At 43.5% G+C, this 25,148-nt stretch overlaps 1 protein-coding gene across 4 annotated transcripts in view; it reads right to left on the reverse strand.

The window, feature by feature from the left end:
* Nucleotides 1-25,148, reverse strand: part of TUBGCP5 (tubulin gamma complex component 5) — a 124,577-nt gene that overhangs the window by 17,100 nt on the left and 82,329 nt on the right. For 3 of the 4 annotated variants that reach the window (XM_070400803.1, XM_070400802.1, XM_070400801.1), the window contains 6 exons: nucleotides 22,851-22,966; nucleotides 21,322-21,590; nucleotides 16,668-16,866; nucleotides 13,246-13,434; nucleotides 11,937-12,119; nucleotides 6-90 (listed from right to left, as the gene is read on the reverse strand). In XM_070400803.1, coding sequence (XP_070256904.1) covers nucleotides 6-90; nucleotides 11,937-12,119; nucleotides 13,246-13,434; nucleotides 16,668-16,866; nucleotides 21,322-21,590; nucleotides 22,851-22,966 — 1,041 coding nt within the window. The remainder of the gene's footprint in view (nucleotides 1-5; nucleotides 91-11,936; nucleotides 12,120-13,245; nucleotides 13,435-16,667; nucleotides 16,867-21,321; nucleotides 21,591-22,850; nucleotides 22,967-25,148) is intronic. The other variant, XM_070400804.1, reaches the window with a different exon arrangement.

A 25,148-nucleotide genomic window follows, 5' to 3' on the forward strand; every position in this document is an offset into this window, starting at 1 on the left:
CTTACCTTATAGCTCAGAGTCAGGCCATCTAAAATGTGAACGGGGAGTTTCTTCTTAGCTGTGTCCACATTTTCAAAAGATATAGACAGACTAGATAAAGAAATTTAGTTTTAGTTTGTGAAAATATTATGCTCATATAAAAATGCTCTTTAAAAAAAAAAAACACATCACTTTAACATTTATTTTATTTACATTGTATTCCAGAAAAAGACACAGTATTTCCTAAAAGGTGTGCAAATATTCCAAGAAAGGCATATTTTCTGACATATATTCCAGAATAGGAATTTGGCTTTGGAAATAAGAGGGACAAGTTTTCAAATACTGAATTTACCTATAAAAGAGAAGAGACACTTCACAGTGGTTGTAGGTTAATTAGGGAGAGACGAAGGCAGGGTGCTTAATTCTGAAAAAATGCAGGCAATGGGCTTAGAAGCAAACCTCTGCTCACCCTGTGTGAGTGTGTGTGTGTGTGTGTGAGAAGTGGGGTCTGCTCCGAAAGCACGGTGTCATGCTCATTTTATCCACTCATCCCTAACACTGGTTTGAATGTGACTCTCGATAGAACGCAACTACCACAGCATATGGGAATGTCCCTGTGCCAGGCACCGCGTTGGGCACATAGTGTCACGCCATTACTCCTCAGTGTCTTGCAGTGGACTGAGAAACCACACAGAGCTCTGGGGTGGCAGGGCCCTGAGTAATGAGCCTGGGAGCAGACCACGGAAGGCAGGGCGGGTGGCCTGCAATTTATGAATTAGCCCATTCATTCCATGTCTTAGGCACTAGTCAGAATTTTTTAGCTCTTAAAGTTTGTTATACAAGCATCTACTAAGTACTAAGTAGGCACCTACTGAATACCTCATCAGGTGCCAAGCTAAGCAGATGATAGACCTCTTGTTTGTCCCCAGGGGCTCACCCCCAGAGCAACCATGCAAGTCACCCTCCTGTCACTGAGAAGTCACAGGATGCTGCCCGAGCCAGGCTAATCAGAGCTTTGTAGGAGAGCAGACCATGCCAGGCCCTGCAAATGGGAGAGCTTGTCCCTGCAGGCAGTGGGCATGGACTGCTCCTGGAGTGGGGGATACAGCTCTGGAAAACCCGAAGTACTGCATACCATAAGATGGAACCTGTGGGAGGAGAACTATGTGCCCACATGTTGATGTGCACAGAGAACCCGAGTTGCAGCAAGAACCACTCCTTCCCCAGAGAAGCCCCACACATCTGTCCCGAGGCCACAGTGAGGGGCCTGCGTGTGAGGGTGCAGGTGCTGCTGGCTTACCCACCAACTCTGGTGGCCTTTGGGGTCAAGTGGAAGGGGAGAAGCTGAGAGCTGTCAGGAGGCATCAGAGAGGAGCTTTCAGATGAGCAGCACTGAAGACACAGAAATATGTGACATTCGAGCAGTCAAAGGTGTTGGCTGTGCAGACACTTGGGCTAAACTACTGATTTCCAGGTCATTAGGGGTCGATGAAGCCTTCAAAAGGGAAGGGACTTGCCCAGGAACGAGCGCTGAGGGAGGAGTGCGAGGTGGGGAACAGCCTTGGCCTTGATGCTGAAGCCAGGAGATTCTCCCTGGGACTCAGGAAGCCCGAGGGCGCAGACAGACATGTAGAGCACATGGAAGCCACAGCAGGAAGGGTGGGCGGCTCCTTGCCCTGAGTTAACCTATGAATGAATGCAATCTCAAAAAAAAAAATGCCTTGCCCTAGACCAATGGTCGACAAACTGCTGCTCGCGAGCCACATGCGGCTCTTTGGCCCCTTGAGTGTGGCTCTTCCACAAAATACCACATGCAGGCATGCATGTACAGTGCGATTGAAACTTTGTGGCCCATGCGCAGAAGTCGGTATTTTGTGGAAGAGCCACACTCAAGGGGCCAAAGAGCCGCATGTGGCTCGCGAGCAGCAGTTTGCTGACCACTGCCCTAGGCCTAGCCTGTTTGGCTCAGTGGATAAAAGCGGCGGCCTGTGGACTGAAGGGTCCCAGGTTCGATTCCGGTCAAGGGCACATGCCCAGGTTGCAGTCTCCCCAGTAGGTGATGTGCAGGAGGCAGCCAATCAATGATTCTCTCTCATCATTGATGTTTCTCTCTCTCCCTTACCCTTCTTCTCTGAAATAAAAAAAAAAATGGAATCTATGTTTTTGTAGAGCCAGACACTTGAAGATAAAGTGCATTTAGAAAAATAAATAAGCAAGAATAGCCAGGAAAACCCTATTAAACCAAAATGCTACAGGCACAGAAATAAAAAGAACAATGAAATAGAATGAAAAATCTAGAAAGAGGTCCAAATACATATGAAAATTTAAAGATAAAGGGGTACCTCAAATAAATGAGGGAAAGAAACATTTCGTTTTTGTTTTTTTTAAAGAAATAAGTGATGAGAACCAACCAGTCATTTGGAAAAAGATTAAGCTGGATCTATTTCTCCTATTTAGCTGGATAAATTCCAAATGAATTAATATATAAATGTAAAAAATCAATTCAAACATTGGAAGACGGTGAATTTAAATATAACTGGAAGGGAGTAAAACCTTCTTAACTATGACTCAAAATCCAGGAGTAATAAGAGAAAGACTGTTATGTTATAAAACTAAAAAAATCTGCATGACTAAACAGCAACAAAAATGATTATATGGTGAGCAGAATAAAAAGACCAATGTCAAAGAGGGAAACCAGACTAAAGAGCTCCTAAAAATGGAAAAAGATGATAAAGACCAACAACCGGATACTGACAGAAATGGTGTCAAAAGATATGAATAGCTGTTCTTAAGAGAAACGCAAAAATACACATTTGGAAAGATGACAAAGCTCACTCATATTTAAAAAATGTGAATTAAAACTACACTGAGATACCATTTCTCACCATCAGATGGCAAAAATCCAAAAGTTTGACAACACATTGAGGGGGTGAAGCTGTGGAGAACGTCACTCTGCACACTGCTGGGAACCAGAGGAGATATAGCCTTTGGGAGGAGGGATCTGGTGGGACCCAGCAGAATCACACACACATTTACTCTTCACTGCAATCCCATTCTAAAAATCTACTCCAAGTTACACTGAGGTGAAATGTGCAAGGCCAGGCACACATGCTCAGCGAGGATTAGAAACCCAGTGCCCACCTATGGGACAGCGGACTGAATGGACACCACGAAAGCAGTCAGTGGGAAAGGACACACTGCCTGGCCTGTGGGGGGACAGAGTCTGCGATGTGTTATTTACATATGAAAAACCGAGCAGGTGTTGGAGAGTGTGGACTGTGCTGCATTTCATGTAACATGCAAAGAGGAAAAGGAATACATGTCTACGTTTTTGGTCCAAAAAGTAAACATAACAAGGGTAAAAGAAAATCTAATAACAATGATTATCTACAGGGAAGGCAGAAACAGAAGCCAAGTGTCCCTAAAAGTACCTTTGTACCAGTGATTTCAATTTAAGAACTCATAGCTGTTTTACCTAATTCAAAAACAAATTAGAACTGCCCTGGCTGGTGTTGCTCAATGGTTAGAGTGTCGACGCACACACTGAAGGGTCACTGGTTTGATTCCAGCCAAGGGCACGTATCTGTGTTGCAGGTTTGATCCCCGGCCCTGGTCGGGGAGCATGTGGGAGGCAACCAATTGATGTGTCTCTACATGGATGTTTCTTTCTCTCTCTTCCCTCCCTAACCCTCTCCTTCCTTTCCACTCTCTCTAAAAATCAATAAAAAAATATCCTTGGGTGAGAATTAACAAAAACAAAAAACAAAAAAAAGGAACTAAGGTGGGAGGAAGCGATTCCTAAAAGTAGAAAATAAACTGTAACCCTTGGTCAGTGCTGGTCTAATCACAGGAAGAGCTATTCCCATTGACCTTGAAATGCAGATGACCGGAAGTACAAGAAAACAATCCCAAGCATGTTTTTGGGGGCTTGTTGTTGTTACTTTGGAACTATTAATATTTATTATAGAACAAAACCAATGTCTGTTACCTTAATGTGTCAATAACATTCAAAGAAAACAGAAATGGCTTAGCCCGGGGCACTGCAACCATGCAAGCAGCAGACACGTGAGCAGCCCACTCCTGTCCAAGGAGCAGCAGCTGTCAGCTGTGTGAGCGGCCCACTCCCTCGTCTGAGGAGCAGAAACCACGTGAGCAGCCTGCCCCGTCTGAGCAGCAGCAGCCACACGAGCAGCCTGCCCATGAGTGAGAAGCGGCAGCCCCACGCAGCCCGCCCCCATCTGAGGAGCAGCAGCTGAGCAGCCCATACCCTCCTCCTGTCTGAGTAGCAGTAGGTGTGCGAGAAACCTGCCCCCATCCAAGGAGCAGCAGCTGCATGAGCAGCCTGCCCCCATACGAGGAGCAGTAGCAGTATGAGCAGCTCATACCCATACGAGGAATAGCATCGCCGCAAGCAGCCCACTCCCATTCCAGGAGCAGTAGCCACCGAAGCAGCCTCCCCCAGCATGAGCAGCAGCAGCCACACGAATAGACCACCCACGTATGAGGAGCGGCAGCCCTGCGCAGTCCACACTGGTCTGAGGAGCAGCACACACACGTGCAGCTTGCTCCCGCCCGAAGAGAAGCAGCCATGCAAACAGCCCATCCCCCATCCAAGGAGCAGCAGCCACGCGAGCAGACAGCCCCTGTACAAGGAGCAACAGCTGCATGTGCAGCTCACTCCGGCCCAAGGAGCAGCAGCCGCCCGAGCAGCTCGCCCCTGTTAAAGGAGTATCAGCCACATGAACAGACAGACCGACCACATCTGAGGAGCCGCAGCCCTGTGCAGTCCACACTGGTCCAAGGAGCAGCAGCCACATGCAGCCTGCACCTGTCCGACGAGCAGCAGCTGGGTGAGCATCCTGCCCCCATTTGAGGAGCAGCAGCCGCACGTAGAGCTTACTCCTGCCCGAGGAGCAGCAGCCAGGCAAGCATCCCATCCCCCATCTGAAGAGCAGTAGCTGTGCGAGCAGCCCACACCCGTATGAGGGGCAGTAGCCCTATAAGCAACCTGTTCCTGTCCAAAGAGCGGCAGCCTCACGAGCAGCCCGCCCCATCTGAGGAACAGCAACAGTGTGCAGCCAGCCCCGATCCAAGGAGCAGCAGCCACGTGAGCAGTCCGCGCCCATCCGAGGAGCAGAAGCAACGTGAACAGGCCGCTCCTGTCTAAGGAGCAGCAGCCATGCTCAACCCGCACCCACCTGAAGAGCAGCAGCCTTGTGATCAGTCCAACCATGTCAAGGAACAGTAGCTGGACGAGCAGCCTCACCTATCAGCCAGAGGAGACACCACTGCTGCGAACAGCACCCACCAGAGGAGCTGCTGCCAACTGAGGAGCAGCCACTACTGCGACCACTTGAGGGGCAACTGCAGCCCGAGGAACCACTGCCACCCAAGAAGCAGCCACTGCACGACTCGACATCTAGATCAGTTGTGAGACAAAAAATGGGTAGACAAAGAAACGCCCAAAGGAAAGAAAAGGACAAATCGCCAGAAAAGCAGCTAAGTGAAACGGAGGCATGCAATATGTCAGAAAAATAATTCAGCATAAGGGTCCTAGAGTGCATAAACCAGATGAAGGAAAAAAATCAACAACTTATGTAAGAATCAAGAAGAAATAAGGAGTGATATAACTGCAATAAAAAACACCATGGAAAGTTTCAACAGTAGACTAGGAGAAGTGGAGGACCGAATTAGCGAATTAGAAGACAGGGAAGCAAAACATACCCAAACTGAACTGCAATTGGAGAAAAAAATTAAAAGACAGGAGGAGAGCCTAAGGGAGCTATGGAACAATATGAAACGAAGTAACATACGAATAATAGGGGTGCCAGAACAACAGGAAGAGGAACAAGGATTAGAAAAGCTATTTGAAGAAATAATGTCAGAAAACTTCCCTGAGGTGGGGAAGAAAAAAGTCACACAAGCACAGAGAGTCCCAAACAAGATGAACCCCAAAAGACCCACACCAAGACACATCATAATTACCATGGCAAATTTTCAGGACAAAGAGAGAATCTTAAAGGCTGCAAGAGAGAGGTGGAAAGTTACATACAAGGGATCTCCCATTAGATTATCAAATGATTACTCAACAGAAACACATCAGGCCAGAAAAGAATGGATGGAAATTTACAAAGTGATGCAAAGCAAGGGACTGAATCCAAGAATACTCTATCCAGCACGGCTATCATTCAAAATTGAAGGGGAAATAAGAAGCTTCACAGACAAAAAAAGGCTAAGGGAGTTCATCACCACCAAGCAAGCAATGCAAGAAATGCTCAAGGGACTGGTGTAAAAAGAAGAAATAAAAAGCTAAGAAAGAAAACAGGCACAAAAAATAGAAATGGCTACAAACAAGTACCTTTCAATAATAACTTTAAACGTAAATGGACTAAATGCTCCAATCAAAAGACATCAAGTGGCTGAATGGATAAAAAAACATGAACCATACATTTGCTGTCTACAAGAGACCCACCTCAGAACAAGGGACTCACACAGACTGAAAATGAAGGAATGCAAAAATATCTTTCAGGCAAATGGAAACGAAAAAAAGCTGAGGTAGCAATACTTATAATGGACAAGATAGACCTCAAAGTGAAGGCCATAACAAGAGATAAGGAAGGCCACTTCATAATACTAAAGGGATTGATACAACAGGAGGATATAACCGTGATAAACATATATGCACCCAATGCAGGAGCACCCAAATACATAAAAAAAACTCCTGGAAGGTATCAATGGAGAGATAGAGATCAACAACAATACAATCATAGTAGGGGACTTTCATACACCACTGACATAACTGGATAAATCCTCTAGACAAAAAATCAGCAAAGAAACAGAAATCCTAAATGACTCACTAGATCAGATGGACTTAATTGACATCTTCAGAACATTTCACCCCAAAGCTGCAGAATATACGTTTTTCTCCAGTGCACATGGGACATTTTCAAAAATAGACCACATATAGGGTCACAAGCAAAGTCTCCCCAAATTCAAGAAGACTGAAATCATACCAAGCATCTTCTCAGACCACAATGGCTTAATATTAGGAAAAAACTACAATAAAAACAACCCAAAATACTTAAACACTTGGAAGCTGAATAGCATGTTATTAAATATTGATTGGGTTACCAATGAGATCAAAGAAGAAATTGAAAATATCCTGGAAACTAATGACAATGAAAACACAACAATCCAAAACCTATGGGACACAATGAAAGCAGTCCTGAGAGGGAAGTTTATAGCTCTACGGGACTACCTCAAAAAACAAAAAAAAATGGTAGTATATCATCTAACTCTACAACTCAAAGAATTAGAAAGAGAGCAACAAGAAAAGCCCAGAGTGAGCAGAAGGAAGGAGATAATAAAGATCAGAGCAGAAATAAATGACATAGAGACCAAAAAAACAATACATAAGATCAATGAAACTAAGAGCTGGTTTTTTGAAAGGATTAACAAGATTGATGAACCTCTAGCCAGGCTCACCAAGAAGTAAAGATAGAGGACCCAAATAAACAAAATCAGAAATGATAGAGGTGAAATAACAACAGACCCCACAGAAATACAAATGATTGTTAAAAAATACTATGAACAACTCTACTCCAACAAACTAGACAACCTGGAGGAAATGGACATATTCCTAGAGAAATACAACCTTCTAAAACTTAATCAGGAAGAATCTAAAAATCTCAATAGGCCAATAACTATGGAAGAAATTGAAGCAGTCATCAAAAAGCTTCCAGCAAACCAAAGCCCAGGACCAGACGGCTTCACAGGGGAATTTTACCAAATATTCAAGGAAGAACTAAAACCTATCCTCCTCAGACTATTCCAAAAAATTCAAAAAGAAGGAACACTTCGAAGCTCATTCTATGAAGCCAGCATCACCCTAATACCAAAACCAGGGAAAGACAACACAATGAAAGAGACTTACAGGCCAATATCCCTCATGAACATAGATGCCAAAATCCTCAACAAAATGTTAACAAATTGGATCCAGCCGTACATCAGAAAGATCATACACCATGACCAAGTAGGATTTATCCCAGGGATGCAAGGATGGTACAATATCCGCAAATCAATAAACGTGGTACATCACATAAAAAAATTGAAAGAAAAAAACACATAGTCATATCAATTGATGCAGAAAAAGCATTTGACAAAGTCCAACACTCATTTTTGATAAAAACTCTCAGCAAGGTGGGAATAGAAGGATCATACCTCAACATAATAAAAGCCATATATGACAGGCCCACAGCCAACATCATACTCAATGGACAAAAACTAACACCATTTCCTCTAAGAACAGGAACAAGACAGGGATGCCCACTCTGACCACTCCTGTTCGACATAGTACTATAAGTATTAGCCATTGCAATTAGACAAGAAGAAGAAATAAAAGGCATCCAAATTGGAAAAGAAGTAGTAAAACTGTCCTTATTCGCAGAGGACATGATATTGTACATAAAAAACCCTAAAGACTCCATCAAAAAAACTATTAAACTTAATAAATGAATTCAGCAATGTAGCAGGATACAAAATTAACGCCAAGAAATCTACGGCATTTCTATACACCAATAGTGAACTTACAGAAAGAGAGACCTAAAAAGCAATCCCATTTACCATCACACCAAAAAAATTAAGCTACCTAGGAATAAACTTAACTAAAGAGGTGAAAGACCTCCACTCAGAAAACTACAGGATGTTGAAAGAAGAGATAGAGGAAGACATAAACAGATGGAAGAACATACCATGTTCATGGATTGGTAGAATCATCATCATTAAAATGTCGATACTACCCAAAGCAATCTATAAATTCAACACACTTCCCATTAAAATACCAACGGCATATTTCACAGACCTAGAACGAACTCTCCAAAAATTCATCTGGAATAAAAAAAGACCCTGAATAGCTGCAGCGATCCTGAGAAAGAAGAAAAAGTAGGTGGGATCTCAATATCAGATATCAAGCTGTATTACAAAGCCACTGTTCTCAAAACTGCCTGGTACTGGCACAAGAACAGACATATAGATCAATGGAATAGAATAGAGAGCCCAGAAATCAACCCGAACCAATATGCTCAATTAATATTTGACAAAGGAGGCAAGAACATACAATGGAGTCAAGACAGTCTTTTCAATAAAATGAAACTAGGCCACCAACTTACACCATACACAAAAATAAACTCAAAATGGATAAAGGACTTAAATGTAAGACGAGTAACCATAAAAATACTAGAGGAGCCCTAACTGATTTGGCTCAGTGGATAGAGTGTTGGCCTGCGGACTGAAGGGTCACAGGTTCGATTCCGGTCAAGGGCATGTACCTTGGCTGCGGGCACATCCCCAGTGGGGGGTGTGCAGGAGGCAGCTGGTCGATGTTTCTGACACTCTATCCCTCTCCCTTCCTCTCTGTAAAAAATCAATAAAATATATTAAAAAAAATACTAGAGGAATCCAAAGGCAACAAAATCTTAGACATATGCCGAAGCAATTTTTTCACTGATACAGCTCCTAGGGCAATGGAAACTAAAGAGAAAATAAACAAATGGGACTACATCAAAATAAAAAGCTTCTGCACAGCAAAAGAAACCATCAACAAAACAACAAGAAAGCCCACCGCATGGGAAAACATATTTGCCAATGTCATCACCAATAAGGGTTTATTCTCCAACATTTATAGGGAACTCATACAACTTAACAAAAGGAAGATAAACAATCCAATCAAAAAATGGACAAAGGACCTAAGTAGACACTTTTCAAAAGAGGACATTCAAAAAGCCAAGAGACATATGAAAATATACTCAAAGTCACTAATCATTCGAGAGATGCAAATCAAAACATCAAGGTAACATCTCACACCTGTCAGAATGGCTATCATCAACAAATCAACAAACGACAAGTGCTGGAGAGGATGTGGAGAAAAGGGAACACTCGTGCACTGCTGGTGGGAATGCAGACTGGTGCAGCCACTATGGAAGACAGTATGGAGTTTCCTCAAAAAGTTAAAAATGGAACTCCCATTTGATCCCGTGATCCCACTTCTAGGAATAAATCCCAAGAAACCAGAAACATCAATCAGAAAGGATAGATGCATCCTTATGTTCATAGCAGCACAATTTACCATAGCGAAGATCTGGAAACAGCCTAAGTGCCCATCAGCACATGAATGGATTAGAAAACTGTGGTACATCTACACAATGGAATACTATGCTGCTGTAAAAAAGAAGGAATTCTTACCATTTGCAACAGCATGGATGGAACTGGAGAGCATTATGCTAAGTGAAATAAGCCAGTCAATGAAGGAAAAATACCACATGATCTCACTCATTTATGGATAATAAAGACCATTATAACTGATGAATAAAAATAGATACAGAGGCAGAGCAGCCTTGAACAGACTGTCAAACTACAGCGGGAATGCTGGGGAGGGTTGGGGGGCGGGAGGGGGTAGTAAGAGATCAACCGATTATGCTTGTATGCATGCATATAAGCATAATCAATGGACACAAGACACTGGGGGTAGGGGAGGGAGGGGGATGTCAAGGGGGTTAAAAAAAAAAGGAGACATATGTACTACTCTTTGTAATACTTTAAGCAATAAAACAATTAAAAAAAAAAAAGAAATGAAATCTGTCATCTTTAACATCCACTGAAAATATTGATAACAGCTTACATCCTTCTCTCTTTCTACATGTTGCCTAGCTCTGTCCACACAGAGAGCCCAGAGTGGTGACAACCCAGGGCCGGTAGTGTGCTTCAGCACCCAGCCGACGGCTTCTGAAGCCTCCCAACAGCCGAGCGCTGGTGAGAGGCACTGGATCTGGGCAGGACGAGCACAGGACGAGCCTGGACAGTCTGAGCAACAAGAAAAGACTGACTGCAGCCCTGGCCAGTGTGGTTCAGCTGGCTGGGCGGCATCCCATACACAGGGCACAGGCCCGGTGTTGAGCTCGATCCCCGTAGGTGGTGTGCAAGATCCATGTTTCTCTCTAACATCGATGTTTTTCTCTTCCTCTTCCTTCCTTCATGTCTAAAAATATTTTTAAAAAATGAATGTCATAGATGAAAACTTACTAAAAATAGCAGAATTCATGGGTTTCTACTGATATTGAAAAACATAAACTTCTCTGGTCCCCTCTAGGGGATGCTGGGCACTAATTTCTTTTTTTTTTTTTTTTGGGCACTAATTTCTTATTTGGAAAATAACTGAGCAGTTATCCTGCTTTTACTAACTACATAATTGATGAAATTCTGTTTTTATGGAAGAATCAAAGGTAGTAAGAGAATGAAATGAAAACAAAAATTATTCTATCTACTACTAGTAACAGATGGTCAGTAAGCAGCATGGCTGTGAGAATAATGCCTTAAAAGTGGCATGCAGCCATGTTACCCATTATCGTTATTTATTTCAAAGGGGAATGAGAAAGGGACTGAGCATGATGGGGCGGAAGGGGTCTCTGTGCTACGAAGACTTGGAGGTACCAACTCTCAGGCCTGGCCCAGGTGCTCAGCAGGAGGAAGAGCTGAAAGCATGTGACTCTGCCCACCAGTGGTGGCATCTACTCTCCCTCCTGAGCCTGGCTGGCTGTGAGCGGTCTGAGCAGCGTGTGGCGGGAGTGAGGGTCCACAAGGCCAGAGCTCCCACAGACCATCTGAGACGATCACGGAGGCCAGGCTGCCGGCTGGAGGGTGCAGCCCCTGGCAGGGAGGTGGCACAGCCCACAGCAGCACAGCCTGACAGCAGAATAGTCCCATCGCATCACCCCCTTTTGCTCAGTGGGCAAGTCACAGCTTCCTGCTGCCTTGGTTTTCCAATACGTGAAATAATAGTAGCAAAATCCATAGGGTTAGTGTGAAGATTAAATAAGATTATATAGACAAAAATTCATAGAAGGGTTCATGGCACGTGGATTACTTTGTAATATTGAATATGATAGGTGCCTCCCATATTTTACCGTGAACTGTCTTCAGGATAACGCTGTCCTACTGCTTCTTGGAGCTGGACGTTAAGAAAAGACACATTTTGCCAGGTTTCCTTTTCTCTTATTTTGTCAAAAATTGATGTGTAGAAGTCATACATGGTATCTCCACCCTCCATTAAAAAAAAATTCCTCATGGCCTGCAAGTACTCCACCAACCTGAAGGGAGAGAAAATAAGCAACACGAGCCAGGATTCTCTATCAGTAACAGGTTTGTATGCTACCATTTCCAGTGAAACAGGTTTACATGCCACAATGACTAAAATCAGAGACATTAACACCTCTTAAATACATTGTTAATAATAAAAATAGTATGTGCTTTATTTTAATAATCAGAAAGTTATTTTTCCATCACGTAGAAAACTGGGCAGTCACAAAAGTGTAATAAAAAATAGTGAATACAGCTCTGGCTGGTGTGGCTCAGTTGGTTGGGCATCATCCCATACACTGAAAGGGTGCAGGTTTGATTGCCAGTTGGGACACATACAGGAGGCAGCTGATCAATGTTTCTCTCTCTCTCTGTCTTTCTCTCTCCCTCCCTCGTCCCCCCTCCTTATCTTCTAAAAAATCAATGAAAACATATCCTCCGGTGAGGATTAAAAAAAAAAAAAAAAGTGAATCCAAATCCTACTATTCATAGTGAATTTCCACTGTTAATATTTGGGGTATTTCTTCCTAGTCTTTTTTCTATGCATTAAAAATATATAGTCCTCATTATATAACACTAGAGGCTCGGTGCATGAAATTTGTGCAAGAGTAGGCCCTCACAGCCCCTGCTTTGTCCAGAAGGTCCTCCGGACGGTCATTCCGCTGTTTGGCTGTTTGGTCGATTTGCATATTACGCCTTTATTATTATAGATATCCTGCTTTTTAAGTTTTAAGAACAAAATATGTCATTAAATACTCTGTATAAATATTATTTGCATGAACTTTACAAAATTCACACATGATATGAATATGGCATATTTATAGATATGCCATAATTTAAAGAACTGGCAATTTCATGTTTTTTACTCTGATAGCAAATTTTGTGATGGGCATTTTGTGCAACATGCTTTATCTGTTTTTCTTTTGGGATAGCATCTCAGAAACAAAAAATTAAATTTCACAACATAGTTAAGAAAACATTAATGGTTAACTGATTCTTTCAAAAGAAAATTGTTTACTGCATAACTATTTCCTACTCTAATAAAGCTTAACTTGAAATACAGGTTTTAAAATAACCTCAACTGTTCTTAAAGTACAATAAACTACAGACTACTTCCAAAACAGAACTCCTTTATACCTGTAATCTTTCTTCAGCGTTTGCATGAGGTTTCCACAGCAATCTAGATACTGCTTGTCAATATGGGGATAGAGGCAAGATCTCAGGGTGAATTCAAACGTCTGGCACGTCACAGATTCCGAGGATCTATCCATACATACATCTCCACCAGCAAACTTCTCGTGAAAGTCACTCTGTTCCAAATACAACCTTTACACGCACAAAAAAATGAGTCTTCTTTTTAAGAGCAGCTGTCAAGAGAATTTTCTTAAACTCCAGAGTACCATTTTGTTAGTCTTAAATTACCAACTATTACAGAAAGAGAAAGTCTTTTTCCTCAAAATATACTTTGAGTGGCCCTAGCTAGTTGCTCAATGGTTAGAATGTGGGCCCATGGACTGAAGAGTTGCAAGTTCAATTCCAGTCAAGGGCATGTGCCTCAGTTGTGGGCTCGATCCCCGGCCCTGATCTGGACTTGTGTGGGAGGCAACCAATCGATGTGTCTTTCTCACATCCATGTTTCTCTCTCTCTCACCCCACCCCCCACCTCCCTTCCACTCTCTCTTAAAAAAAAAAAAAAAAAAAAAATCAATGGAAAAAATATCCTCGGGTGAGGATAAACAAAACAAAATAAGATACTTTGGGTGGATCAGTTTTTCTTTTTTCTTTTTTACTTTCTTTTTTTTTTTAAAAATTAAATCTTTATTGTTCAGATTACATTTGTTCCTCTTCCCCCCCACCCCCATAACTCCCCTCCTCCCAGTTCCCGCCCCACCCTCCGCGCCTTCACTCCCCACCCACTGTCCTCATCCATAGGTGCATGATTTTTGTCCAGTCTCTTCCCGCATCTCCCATTCCCCTTTCCCCCCCAAGAATAGTCAGTCCACTCCCTTTCTATGTCCCTGATTCCTTATAGTCACCAGTTCATTCTGTACATCAGATTATTTATTCACTTGATTCTTAGATTCACTTGTTGATAGATGCATGTTTGTTGTTCACAATTTGTATCTTTACCTTTTTCTTCTTCCTCTTCTTTTTTTTTTTTTTTTTTTAAATATATTTTATTGATTTTTTCACAGAGAGGAAGGGAGAGGGATAGAGAGTTAGAAACATCGATGAGAGAGAAACATCGATCAGCTGCCTCCTGCACATCTCCCACTGGGGATGTGCCCGCAACCCAGGTACATGCCCTTGACCGGAATCGAACCTGGGACCTTTCAGTCCGCAGGCCGACGCTCTATCCACTGAGCCAAACCGGTTTCGGCTCTTCTTCCTCTTCTTAAAGGATACCTTTCAGCATTTCGTATAATACTGGTTTAGTGGTGATGAACTCCTTTAGCTTTTCCTTATCTGTGAAGCTCTTTATCTGATCTTCAATTCTGAATGATAGCTTTGCTGGATAAAGTACTCTTGGTTGTAGGTTCTTGGTATTCAGCACTTTGAATATTTCTTGCCATTCCCTTCTGGCCTGCAAAGTTTCTGTTGAGAAATCAGCTGACAGTCGTATGGGTATTCCCTTGTAGGTAATTGAGTCTCTTTCTCTTGCTGCTTTTAAGATTCTCTCTTTGTCTTTTGCTCTTGGCATTTTAATGATGATGTGTCTTGGTGTGGTCCTCTTTGGATTCCTTTTGTTTGGGGTTCTCTGCGCTTCTTGGACCTGTAAGTCCATTTCTTTCACCAGGTGGGGGAAGTTTTCTACCATTATTTCTTCAAATAGGTTTTCAATATCTTGCTGTCTCTCATCTTCTGGCACCTCAATAATTCTGATATTAGTGCACTTGAAGCTGTCCCAGAGGCTCCTTACACTATCTTCGTATTTTTGGATTCTTTTTTCATTTTGCTTTTCTGGTTGGGTGTTTTTTGCTTCTTCGAATTTCAAATCTTTGGCTTGATTCTTGTGCTCCTCTGGTCTGCTATTGGGTATAATATTCTTTATTTCAGTCCGTGTATGCTTAATTTCTAGTTTCTTTATCGTAGCATCGAGGGTCTCATTAGTTTTTGTGAGGCTCTCCACAAGTTTATTGCAAGCCCTCAAAATTGCGTTTTTTAGCTCCATATCCTCCATTTCTGTCATGTTTTTTTGTCTCCGCATTTTTTATGCTTTCTTGGTGCACCCCCTTGCGGTCTTTGTGCGCAGTCTTGTTCTAGTTAAGCCTTGATTTTTTTAGTTAATACTGAGGGCTTTGACCACCAGGCTGACTGGCTGTGAGAATCAGCTGTGTGGAAAACTTCTGTCCTCTGGGGAGGTGCTAATCTAGCCTTTGCCTGAGGCGATCCGGCAAATGGCTCTGCGCAGGGCTTGGGCGGGGCGGGTCGCAAGGGATCAACAGGGTGGGCGGAGGGAGCAGTTATGGCTGCTCTCAGTCCCGTTCCCAGAGGCTCTGCTTCTCAGAACCCCGGCAGCCGCTGCAAACCTCGGAGAGAAAGCTGCCCTCAGATTCCAACTGATGCCGGACAATCCCGCTTCTCCCGTCTGAGTCTGAGTCCCTAGAGACTCGCCCGGATCTGGAGCCCAGAGTCTGAGACTCCCTCCCGACTGAAAACGACAACCGGGCCCTCAGCCACCAGCCCACTTTGCGAGCGCACCTCGGTACCTTTGTATTTTCCACACTGCGCCACCTCTGAGGCTCGGTTTGCTGTTCCCTTTCCTTCTAGTTGAAGAGTCTCTCCTCAGCCAGCATTCCTGTGGTTCTGGGTGATGTCTGTTCCGTCCTTTAGTTGTATTTTTGAAGTGGTTGTTTGCAGCAGCAGTCTCCGGTGTTTACCTATGCCGCCATCTTGGTTCTCCTGGATCAGTTTTTCAAAGTCACTTTTGTCTTTAGGATCAAGTACTTGTAGCCATTCGGTTGCTGGTAGTGAGTGACGGCCATCAGATGATGAGGGGCACTGTGTTGGTATTAATCCCTAAATACTTCAAAGGGTCAAGGTACATTCTGCACATAAGGAAGGTCTAACTCAATATTTCTGATGTCCGTCCATAACCCAGACTTAAAAAAAATCCACACCCAAGGACATGCATAGAGGAAGGGAGTGGGGGCGGGGGGGAAGCATTGATGTGAGAGAGAAACATCAATGGGTTGCCTTCCAAACACGCCCTGACTGGGAATTGAACCAGCAACCTTTTCGTGCACAGTACGATGCTCAACCAACTGAGCCACCCGGCCAGGCAGAACCCAGACTTTTTAGAGCATCTCCGGTTCCAGTGACAGCACTCCCTTGGGCCTAGGGCACGTGATAATCTGTGGACTTTCACCAACATGGAGGCCAAATGAGACACCTGAAATAAGTGAACACAGTATACTGTATTCCATTCATGAGGTAGGAGAGGCTACAAAGTTTTTATTTTTAAGGCTGGAAAGCCCCACCTAGCAGAAATAAACCATTACTAAATCCTGACAGATTCTGCTATTTCAACCATCAAAGATGTTGCAGTTGGATTTCACCTGGCAAAGTTGACTGCCAGTAGGGGGTCGTGAGCATCGTCCAGCTCCAGGTGTCGTTCCGCAATGGACTGCATCCTAATTAGGTTCCCCTGGGCTGCCTGCTGCTCAGTGAGGGGCTGTGTATGGGCTTCTTCTCCATGTCGAAGGCGTGACTGCACAGACTCCAGGAAGAGGCTATATAAGTCTTTTCTTCCTGCATCTAAAACATAAAGAAATATGTCAAGTTACTTAATGTTATTAGCCATATTCTAGTAAATAATATAAGTATAAGTAGCATTCAGAATTACAGTGGGGCCTTGACTTACGAGTGTCCCAACTAACGAGTTTTTCGAGATACGAGCTGTCTCTCGGCTGATTTTTTGCTTTGAGTTGTGAGCTAAAATTCGGGTTATGAGCCAGCTTCAGATACCCCACCGCTAGTTGGCGCAGCGAACATCACAGTGAACGCCACAACATCAGCCCAGCATCACGTGTCTCACTCGTTCACTTTATGATCTGACATACGAGTAATTTGAGTTACGAGCTCCATCACGGAACGAATTAAACTCGTAAGTCAAGGCCCCACTGTATTATGTAACTTTGTCTAAATATAGCCTGGTATTTTTCCTTTGGATTATGAGGGTCTATTCCTGTTTCGTTACCTTTAAAATACAGTGCCACTAAACATTTTTACATTCTGTCAAACAACTGCAAAAATTCATGGTGAAACATTAAAGTGTAACCTAATTTTTTTCTGAACAAGGTAACACCCCTAAACAGGATACTTGAAAGTTAAGTTACTATGATACCGTACAGTACTTTGATAATAACACTAAGGGAAGTCTTAATTTTACTGGAAAAAAACACTTCTAACAGTGGCCTTGAAAAGCTCAAGACATTTTACTATTCATTCAAAAGAGAAATATTACAAAGTGAAAATATTATTAAAGCACATAAAAAAAAGATATGAGATTTCTGGTCAAGATGCTGGTGTAGGTAAATGCAGTACTTGCTGCCTCCCACAACCACATCAAAATTACAACTAAAATACAGAATCACCATCATTCAGAACCATCCGAAATCCGGCTAAATGGAAGTCCTACAACTAGAGGATTAAAGAAGAAAGCACACTGAGGCTGGTAGGAGGGGCGGAGCCATAGAACAGAGTGGTCTGACACCCATGTGTGGTATTCTTTTAATCGGGAGGGATATCTTGGTTGTGGAGGTCTATGTGAGAAGCAAGGTGTCCCAGCCCCACACCAGAGCCCTCGGCCAAGGGTTCCAGAGCTGGGAAGAGCATCCCTGTAACTTCAGGCTGTAAAAACCATTGGGGACTATGACTGAGTGACACAGGCTGCTGGTGTCACGGGTGTTCCTCTTAAAGGTTCAGCACATGAACTGACACTGACTTGCTGCCTCTGAGCTCCAGCGCTCGGGCAGTAGCTGGAAAGGTGCAGGAGATATGGGGAGGAACTGAATTGTTTGGCATCAGGGTGGGAACTGGGGGGCAGCATTCTCCTAGACAGGGGTGCTGTCATTGTTCCTATGCTGAGCCCTCCCCCAACAGAGCCCGCAGACAAGTGTCATATCTGAGTCTCCATAAACCTGGCTCACACTCTTCACCCCACCCTGGTGACTCCCTGAGATCCCACCCCATACAATTTGCAGCCTCAATCCAAGCTGTTGCAGTGGTCTTACCAAATGAATAGGCTCTCCTGGCTCAGATTTCACACTTTGCTAAAATCTTTCGAACAAGCAGCAGCTGGCCTCAGCATGTCCCATACCTCTCAATAAGAGGGCCCAGGCCTGGCACTAGCAGCAGCCTGCCTTGTTTCACAGCATGGCCTCTCCTCAGCACCTCTAAGCCTTAGATAAGTAGCAGCCATCTGCAGATCACTCAGCAGCTCGTGCCAGGTGGTCCTAGGCAGAGCATAGGCAGTAGCTGACTTTGCACCTCCCTGGAGGCCCCAGAACCAGTGCACCCTACAGTGGACAGCTTCATACCATAGCAGATTACAACTCTACACATCTACGAGTGATACACTCAAGGGGCAGACTCAGTGAACAGCAAAGCCCCACTAAAGCAAGTCCTGCTCCATAAGGGTGCCTCCTACACAGCAGCTCTCCCACTGCAGTTGCAGCTGGTCCTCACAGCCTATTGGCCTGGAGGTCAACTCCTCCCAGTGATGCCAACAACAATCAAGGCTCAACTACAGGGTGTGCCCACCTAGAGTGCCCAGCTCAGGTGATTGGGGAGGCTGAGCCACTGGGCCCCACAGGACACCTACTACACAAGGACACTCTACCAATTCCAGGAGACATAGCAGCTCTACCTAACACATAGAAATAAACAGAGAGCAGCCAAAATGCGGAGACAAAGAAACATGTCACAAAAGCAAGCAAACTACTGGATACAGAGTTCAAAACCATGGTTATAAGGTTAGTCAAGGATTTTTATGAGACTTTCAAGGATCTTAGTGAGAATATCAAAGACATGAAAAAGGACCCATTAGAAATGAAGCATACATTAACTGAAATAAAGAATAATTTACAGGAATTCAACAGTAGAGTAGAAGATTTCAAGAATTAAATAAACGATTTGGAATGTGAGAAAGCAAAAAACTCCCAATCAAAAGAGCAAAAAGAAGAAAGAATCCAAAAGTATGAAGATAGTGTTAAAGAGCCTGTGGGACAACTTCAAGCGTACCAACATTCACATGGGGGTGCCAGAAGAAGATGAGAGAAAGCAAGATATTGAAAACCTATTTGAAGAAATAATGACAGAAAACTTCCCCTTCCTGGTGAAAAAAAATATATACAAGTCCAGGAAGCACAGAGTCCCAAACAAGAGGAACCCAAAGAGGCCCACACCAAGACACATTATAATTAAAATGCCAAGGATTAAAGACAGAGAGAATCTTAAAAGCAGCAAGAGAAAAGCAGTTAGTTTCCTACAAGGGAGCTCCCATAACACTGTCAGCTGATTTTTCAACAGAAACTTTGCTGGCCAGAGGAAGTGGCAAGATATATTCAAAGTGATGAACAGTGAGGACCTACAACCAAGATTACTCTACCAAGCAAAGCTCTCATTTAGAATTGAGGATCAAATAAATTGCTTCACAAACAAGAAAAGGTTAAAGGAGTTCATCGGTCCCCCAGAGCCTCACCCAGCACTGGAGCTCAGAGGAAGTGGGAGCTTGTAAATTCAGTTTGAGGTGCTGGCCTTTTAAGAGGAGCAGCTGGGTCTCCAGCAGCCTGTGTGTCACTCAGCCCCAATCCGCACTGGTTTTTACAGTCCGTAGTTCTTACTGCCCGTAGGGACTTCTTTCCCCAGCTCTGGAACCCTGGGCTGGGGGTCTGGTGTGGGCTGGGACCGCTCGCTCCTCTGGGCAGCCTTCACCGAGGTGATCTCCCTCCTGATTAAAAAAGCAGCACACCTGGGTGCCGAACCAGCCTGTTCCGGGCCTCCGCACCTCCTACCAGTCTCAGTGTGCTTTCTTCTTTACCTCTCTAGTTGTAGTACTTCCGCTCAGCCAGCTTTCCCAAGGTTCTGGATGATAGTTGTTTTGTATTTTAGTTGTAATTTTTATGTGATTGTGGGAGGCAGCAAGTACAGGCATTTACCTGTGCTGCCATCTTGGTTCCTTCCAAAAATATTCCTTAAGAAGAGGAAGAATAAGCCCAGCCAGCATGGCTCAGTGGTTGAGTGTTGACCTATGAACTAGGAGGTCACGGCTTGATTCCTGGTCAGGGTATATGCCTGGGTTGTGGGCTCGAACCCCAGTGACGGGGGAGTGCAGGAGGCAGCTGATCAATGATTCTCTCTCATCATTGATGTTTCTATCTCTCTATCCCTCTCCCTTCCTCTCTGAAAGCAATACAAATAAATTTTAAAAAAAAGAAGAGGAAGAGGAGGAGGAAGAGATTAAAAATATGAACAATAAAATGGCAACAAATACATATCTATCAACAATTGAATCTAAAAATAAAAATAAATGAACAAGAAATCTAAGGAACAAAATAAACTGGTGAATAAAAAAGAATCACAGGTCCCTAACCAGTTTGGCTCAGTGGATAAAGCTTCGGCCTGCGGACTCAAGGGTCCCAGGTTCGATTCCGGTCAGAGGCATGTGCCTTGGTTGCGGGCACGTCCCCAGTGGGGAGTGTGCAGGAGGCAGCTGATTGATGTTTCTCTCTCATCGATGTCTCTGACTCTCTATCCCTCTCCCTTCCTCTCTGTAAAAAATCAATAGAATATTAAAAAAAAAAAAAAAAAGAATCACAGGCATGGAATCATGGAACAGACTGACAAATCTCAGAGGGAATGGGGGCGTGGGAAGAGATTAATCAAAGATCTTACCTATGGACAGACAGTAGTGTGGTGAAGACCTGGGGTAGGGTGGGAACCGGGTGGAGTGGGGCAATGGGGGTAAAAACAGGGACATCTGTAATACTCTCAAGAATAGAGATTTAAAAACAACAAAAAAATTCCCAATGAGGACAAACTTTTTCAATCAGGAGTAGCATAATCCATTCACTTGATCATGGTGAAAATGTCCATGTAACTAGAAGTCTTTGATGATTTTCAAACTACACCATTATGTATCTCAGATGACAAGAGTCAAGAAAGCAATCACCACGATGCTATGGGAGAGGCACAAGGAAAGGGTCCCACCTCTGGCCGTGGCCTGGCACATGGTGCTGTCCCCAACCTGCAGGTGTTTGAGCAGCTGCATGGACTTGCCAGCCATGATGATCTGCTTCAGGACGGGTCTAAGGAAGGACACCATGGTGTGCTGTCGGCTGGAGGGCCCCTGGTCACTGCCAGAACTTGCACTGGCATTATCACTCATTTTTTCTTCATTTTCTGTCTTTTCTGATATACTGTACAGCGTGTACGTCGCATACCAAAAGTCTCTGTGATTTACTGGAACATTTTTGTTTCTATAGAGATTCAAAATAATTTAAATGTTAATTCCCCGCCCCAAAACAACAGTATATGTGTTCTAGCTTAGTCATATCATCCAGACATTCCAAAACATAGTAACAGCAATTACTGCTAAAACGAAGCAATGTCCATGAATAACGGGATATTTTATCTGACTTCAGTTTAACATGGAAAAGTGGATAAATACACTGAAAAACTGAGGTAAAATCTAACTAAGTAGAAAGTTTCTTGAATTGGAATTAAACTATGATGAATTTGTTCATCTCCTCTGAGGGTAATCTTCAGATTCCTCATCTTTTTCCCCACATAGATTCTTAACTGGACTGTTTTTGATATTTTTAAATACTCGCCCAAGGATATGTTTTCCACTGATTTTTAGAGAAAATGGAAGGGAGAGGGGAGAGACAGAGAGAAACACTGATGTAGGAGAGACAGAGAGATACACTCATGTGAGAGAGACACATCAATTGGTTGCCTCCTGCAGGACCTCAGACCAGAGCTGGAAGCCTGCAATGGAGGTACGGGCCCTTAACTGGAATCGAGCCCAGGACTCTTCAGTCTGCAGGCCAATGCTCTATCTACTGAGCCAAACCGGCTAGGGCTGGACTGCTTTTAATAATGAAATGATAGATACTCATCACCATCTAAGAATAGTCAGAATACCATTTTTACAAAAATTGTCAAGAAAGATGAAACAGGATAGAAGGGACACGAGATTGACTTGAGGAAAGGCTGGCTCCTTTATCTAGCACTGGAAACAGGGCCACCATTCCAGAACTCTGCGGAATCACAGCTGCCGTGTTTGCCCAGGTACATGGACAGCTGTCAATCAAACCTAAACAGTGCACAACTTCAGAGTTGAGATGCGGACAGTTCCACATGGCAGATTCTATTTGGAAAAAACAATTAATTGCGGGGTAGCTAATTTGGAGAAATAAATATATTAGAGGCCAATTCTGTAATATTGTCATACTTTTGTCTTACTGATGACTTATATTGGAATGACTGAAGCCTATTGGTTATTACCTGAACTCATTGTATGAAAAGCAGTGTGCGTTTTACCAGCCCAGTCCCTTCATGAACACACTATCACTCAAAAATGTGATTTGCAAAGAAAAGCTGTGAACTGACATAAACTTGGAAAAATATACTTTGGGGCTGGAACTCAATGTCTTCTACTCGAATGGACGCAGGTGATTCTAACACAAGACAAAAGATGACGCCTATACCCATGAACCTGTGATTGCCCCAGTCACCTCTGGATGATGAATTCCCGGGCGCAGTCGCATAGGTGGCCGTGCACAATCCACTCGTCCACAATCTGCAGGTATGGCCTCACGGTTTCCACCCAGAGAGAGAAAAGCAGTGAGACCTGTGGAGACAGCGTGCACAGCCCACACTTACAGCACTCTCATCTCTGCATGAAATGAGTTGCAAACATTTCTGAAACACCTTTTAAAAAAATTACCAGATTTCTATTGTTTGAAACAAAAAATTAAAAATTAAAAACATGTTATAAGATCCTGACCAAAAAAACTCACCTACATGTGAGATGAGCACATATCTCTAGTTTATACCAGGGCCCTCCTGAGAGTGATGGTTACCCAGGGACAATAGGGATACAGTTTCCCTACCTAAATGGTGCAATTAGCAAGATGGCCATTAAGAATGAGGAAAGGATTTCATTCTATTATACAAAAAAATTGCATAGCAGAAAGAAATTAACTGCCTTTGGACTAAACTGCAGCACAAAAATGTTGAGAAAACAGTACACTAACAAACTAGGAAATATACCTAAAATATGTACCACCATCCTACTTTCTGTTTCTATGAATCTGACTGCTCTAGGTGCCTGATATCATAGATTTGCATTTTTTTAAAATATATTTTTTAAAATATAATTTCAGAGAGGAAGGAAGAGGGAGAAACAGAAACATCATGATGAGAAAGAACCATTGATTGGCTGCTTCTTGCATGCCCCTGACTAGGGATTGAGCCCAGAACACAGGCAAGTACTCTGAACGGGAAGTGAACTAAGACCGCCGGGTTAATACACTGAGTGGCCAGATTATTATGACCACCCCATCAGTACTTCGTTGGGCCAACTTTTGCCTTCAATACTGCGGTGATTCTTCTTTGCATTGACTCCACAAGATGTTGAAAGGTGATGTGAGGAATCTGACACCATGCCTGATGGCTCTTTTAACTTCATCCCACTAATGCTCAATTGGCTTGAGATCTGGTGATTGTGGGGGCCACCTAAGCAAGGTAAAGTCTCCCTCATGTTCTTGAAACCACTCCTGCACAATACGAGCACCGTGGCATGGTGCATTGTCTTGTTGGAAGAAGCCATCTCCATTGGGATACGCCATCAACATGATAGGATGAACTTGATCAGCAACGATACTTAGGTATGTTGTGCTATTCAGACGTTGTTCCACACGAATTAAAGGGCCCAAATCATGCCAGGGAAACATGCCCCAAACCATAACACTGCCCCACCAGCTTGAAGGGTTGTACTCATGCATGCGGGGTGCATGCTTTCATGCTGTTTCCACCAAATTCTCACTCTGCCATCTGCATGATGCAACTGGAAATGTGATTCATCGGACCACATGACTTTTTTCCAAGGCTCGACTGTCCAATCCTTGTGTTCCTGTGTGAATTGGAGATGTTTTATCTTGGTAACTGCAGACAGCAAAGGTGTTCGAACAGGCCTTTGGCTTCCATATCCCATACGATGCAGTGTTCGGCTAATTTGCCTACAAACGTCAGGTGGACATAATAATCTGGCCACTCAGTGTAGATCAGTGGTTCTCAACCTTGGCTGCACATTAGAATCACCTGGGAATCTTTTTAAAATCCTGATTTCTGGGCCTCATCCTCCGGAAATTCTGTTTCTTTGTTATGGGGTGAGGCTAGGTCATTTCCTCATGCTGCAGAGGACATCGTTCGCAGCAAACCTTTGCTATTCGGGCAGTTTTGCTTGGAGGGAAGACAGCTGATCCACACTATTGGAAAACACCATGCCCCATGTGTGGAGTTTATGAGGTCCATTATGAGACTGAGAATAACAATAAGTCTCCAGGCAGAAGCAACTGCCCCACCCTGTTGGGAAACCTCTCGCCCCACCTCTGGACGACTAACTGAGGGCTACTCAAGACTGAACTCAATTAGTCTGCAGAGAGAGGAGAGTCTATGGAGGCTTTGCATCTTTGTCTAATCTAACTAGTCAGAAATAGCATCTGACACTGTCCTGCACAAGAGACAGAGGTGTAGAGGAGTAGCAGATGTTCCTCATACGTAGTCACAAACCTTAACAGGCAGCCAAACTAGGGGGTCAGAAAAACAACCCCCAAATGAAAGAATAAGAGAATTCTCCAGAAGGAGAGATAAATGAGATGTAGATAAGAAACTTATCTGATACAGAGTTCAGAATAATGGCAAAGATTCTCAACAGCATGAGAAAAGATAGTAATTATGAAAAAAAGAACAAGTGTAAATAAAGTATGACATAGAAGACATTGGAAAGAATACACAGCAGATTAGCAAAA

The sequence above is a fragment of the Myotis yumanensis genome, unplaced genomic scaffold (genome assembly GCF_028538775.1).
Source record: "Myotis yumanensis isolate MYYU_CA2020_CCGP unplaced genomic scaffold, mMyoYum1.0.hap1 SCAF_21, whole genome shotgun sequence".
Taxonomy (NCBI): Eukaryota; Metazoa; Chordata; class Mammalia; order Chiroptera; family Vespertilionidae; genus Myotis; species Myotis yumanensis.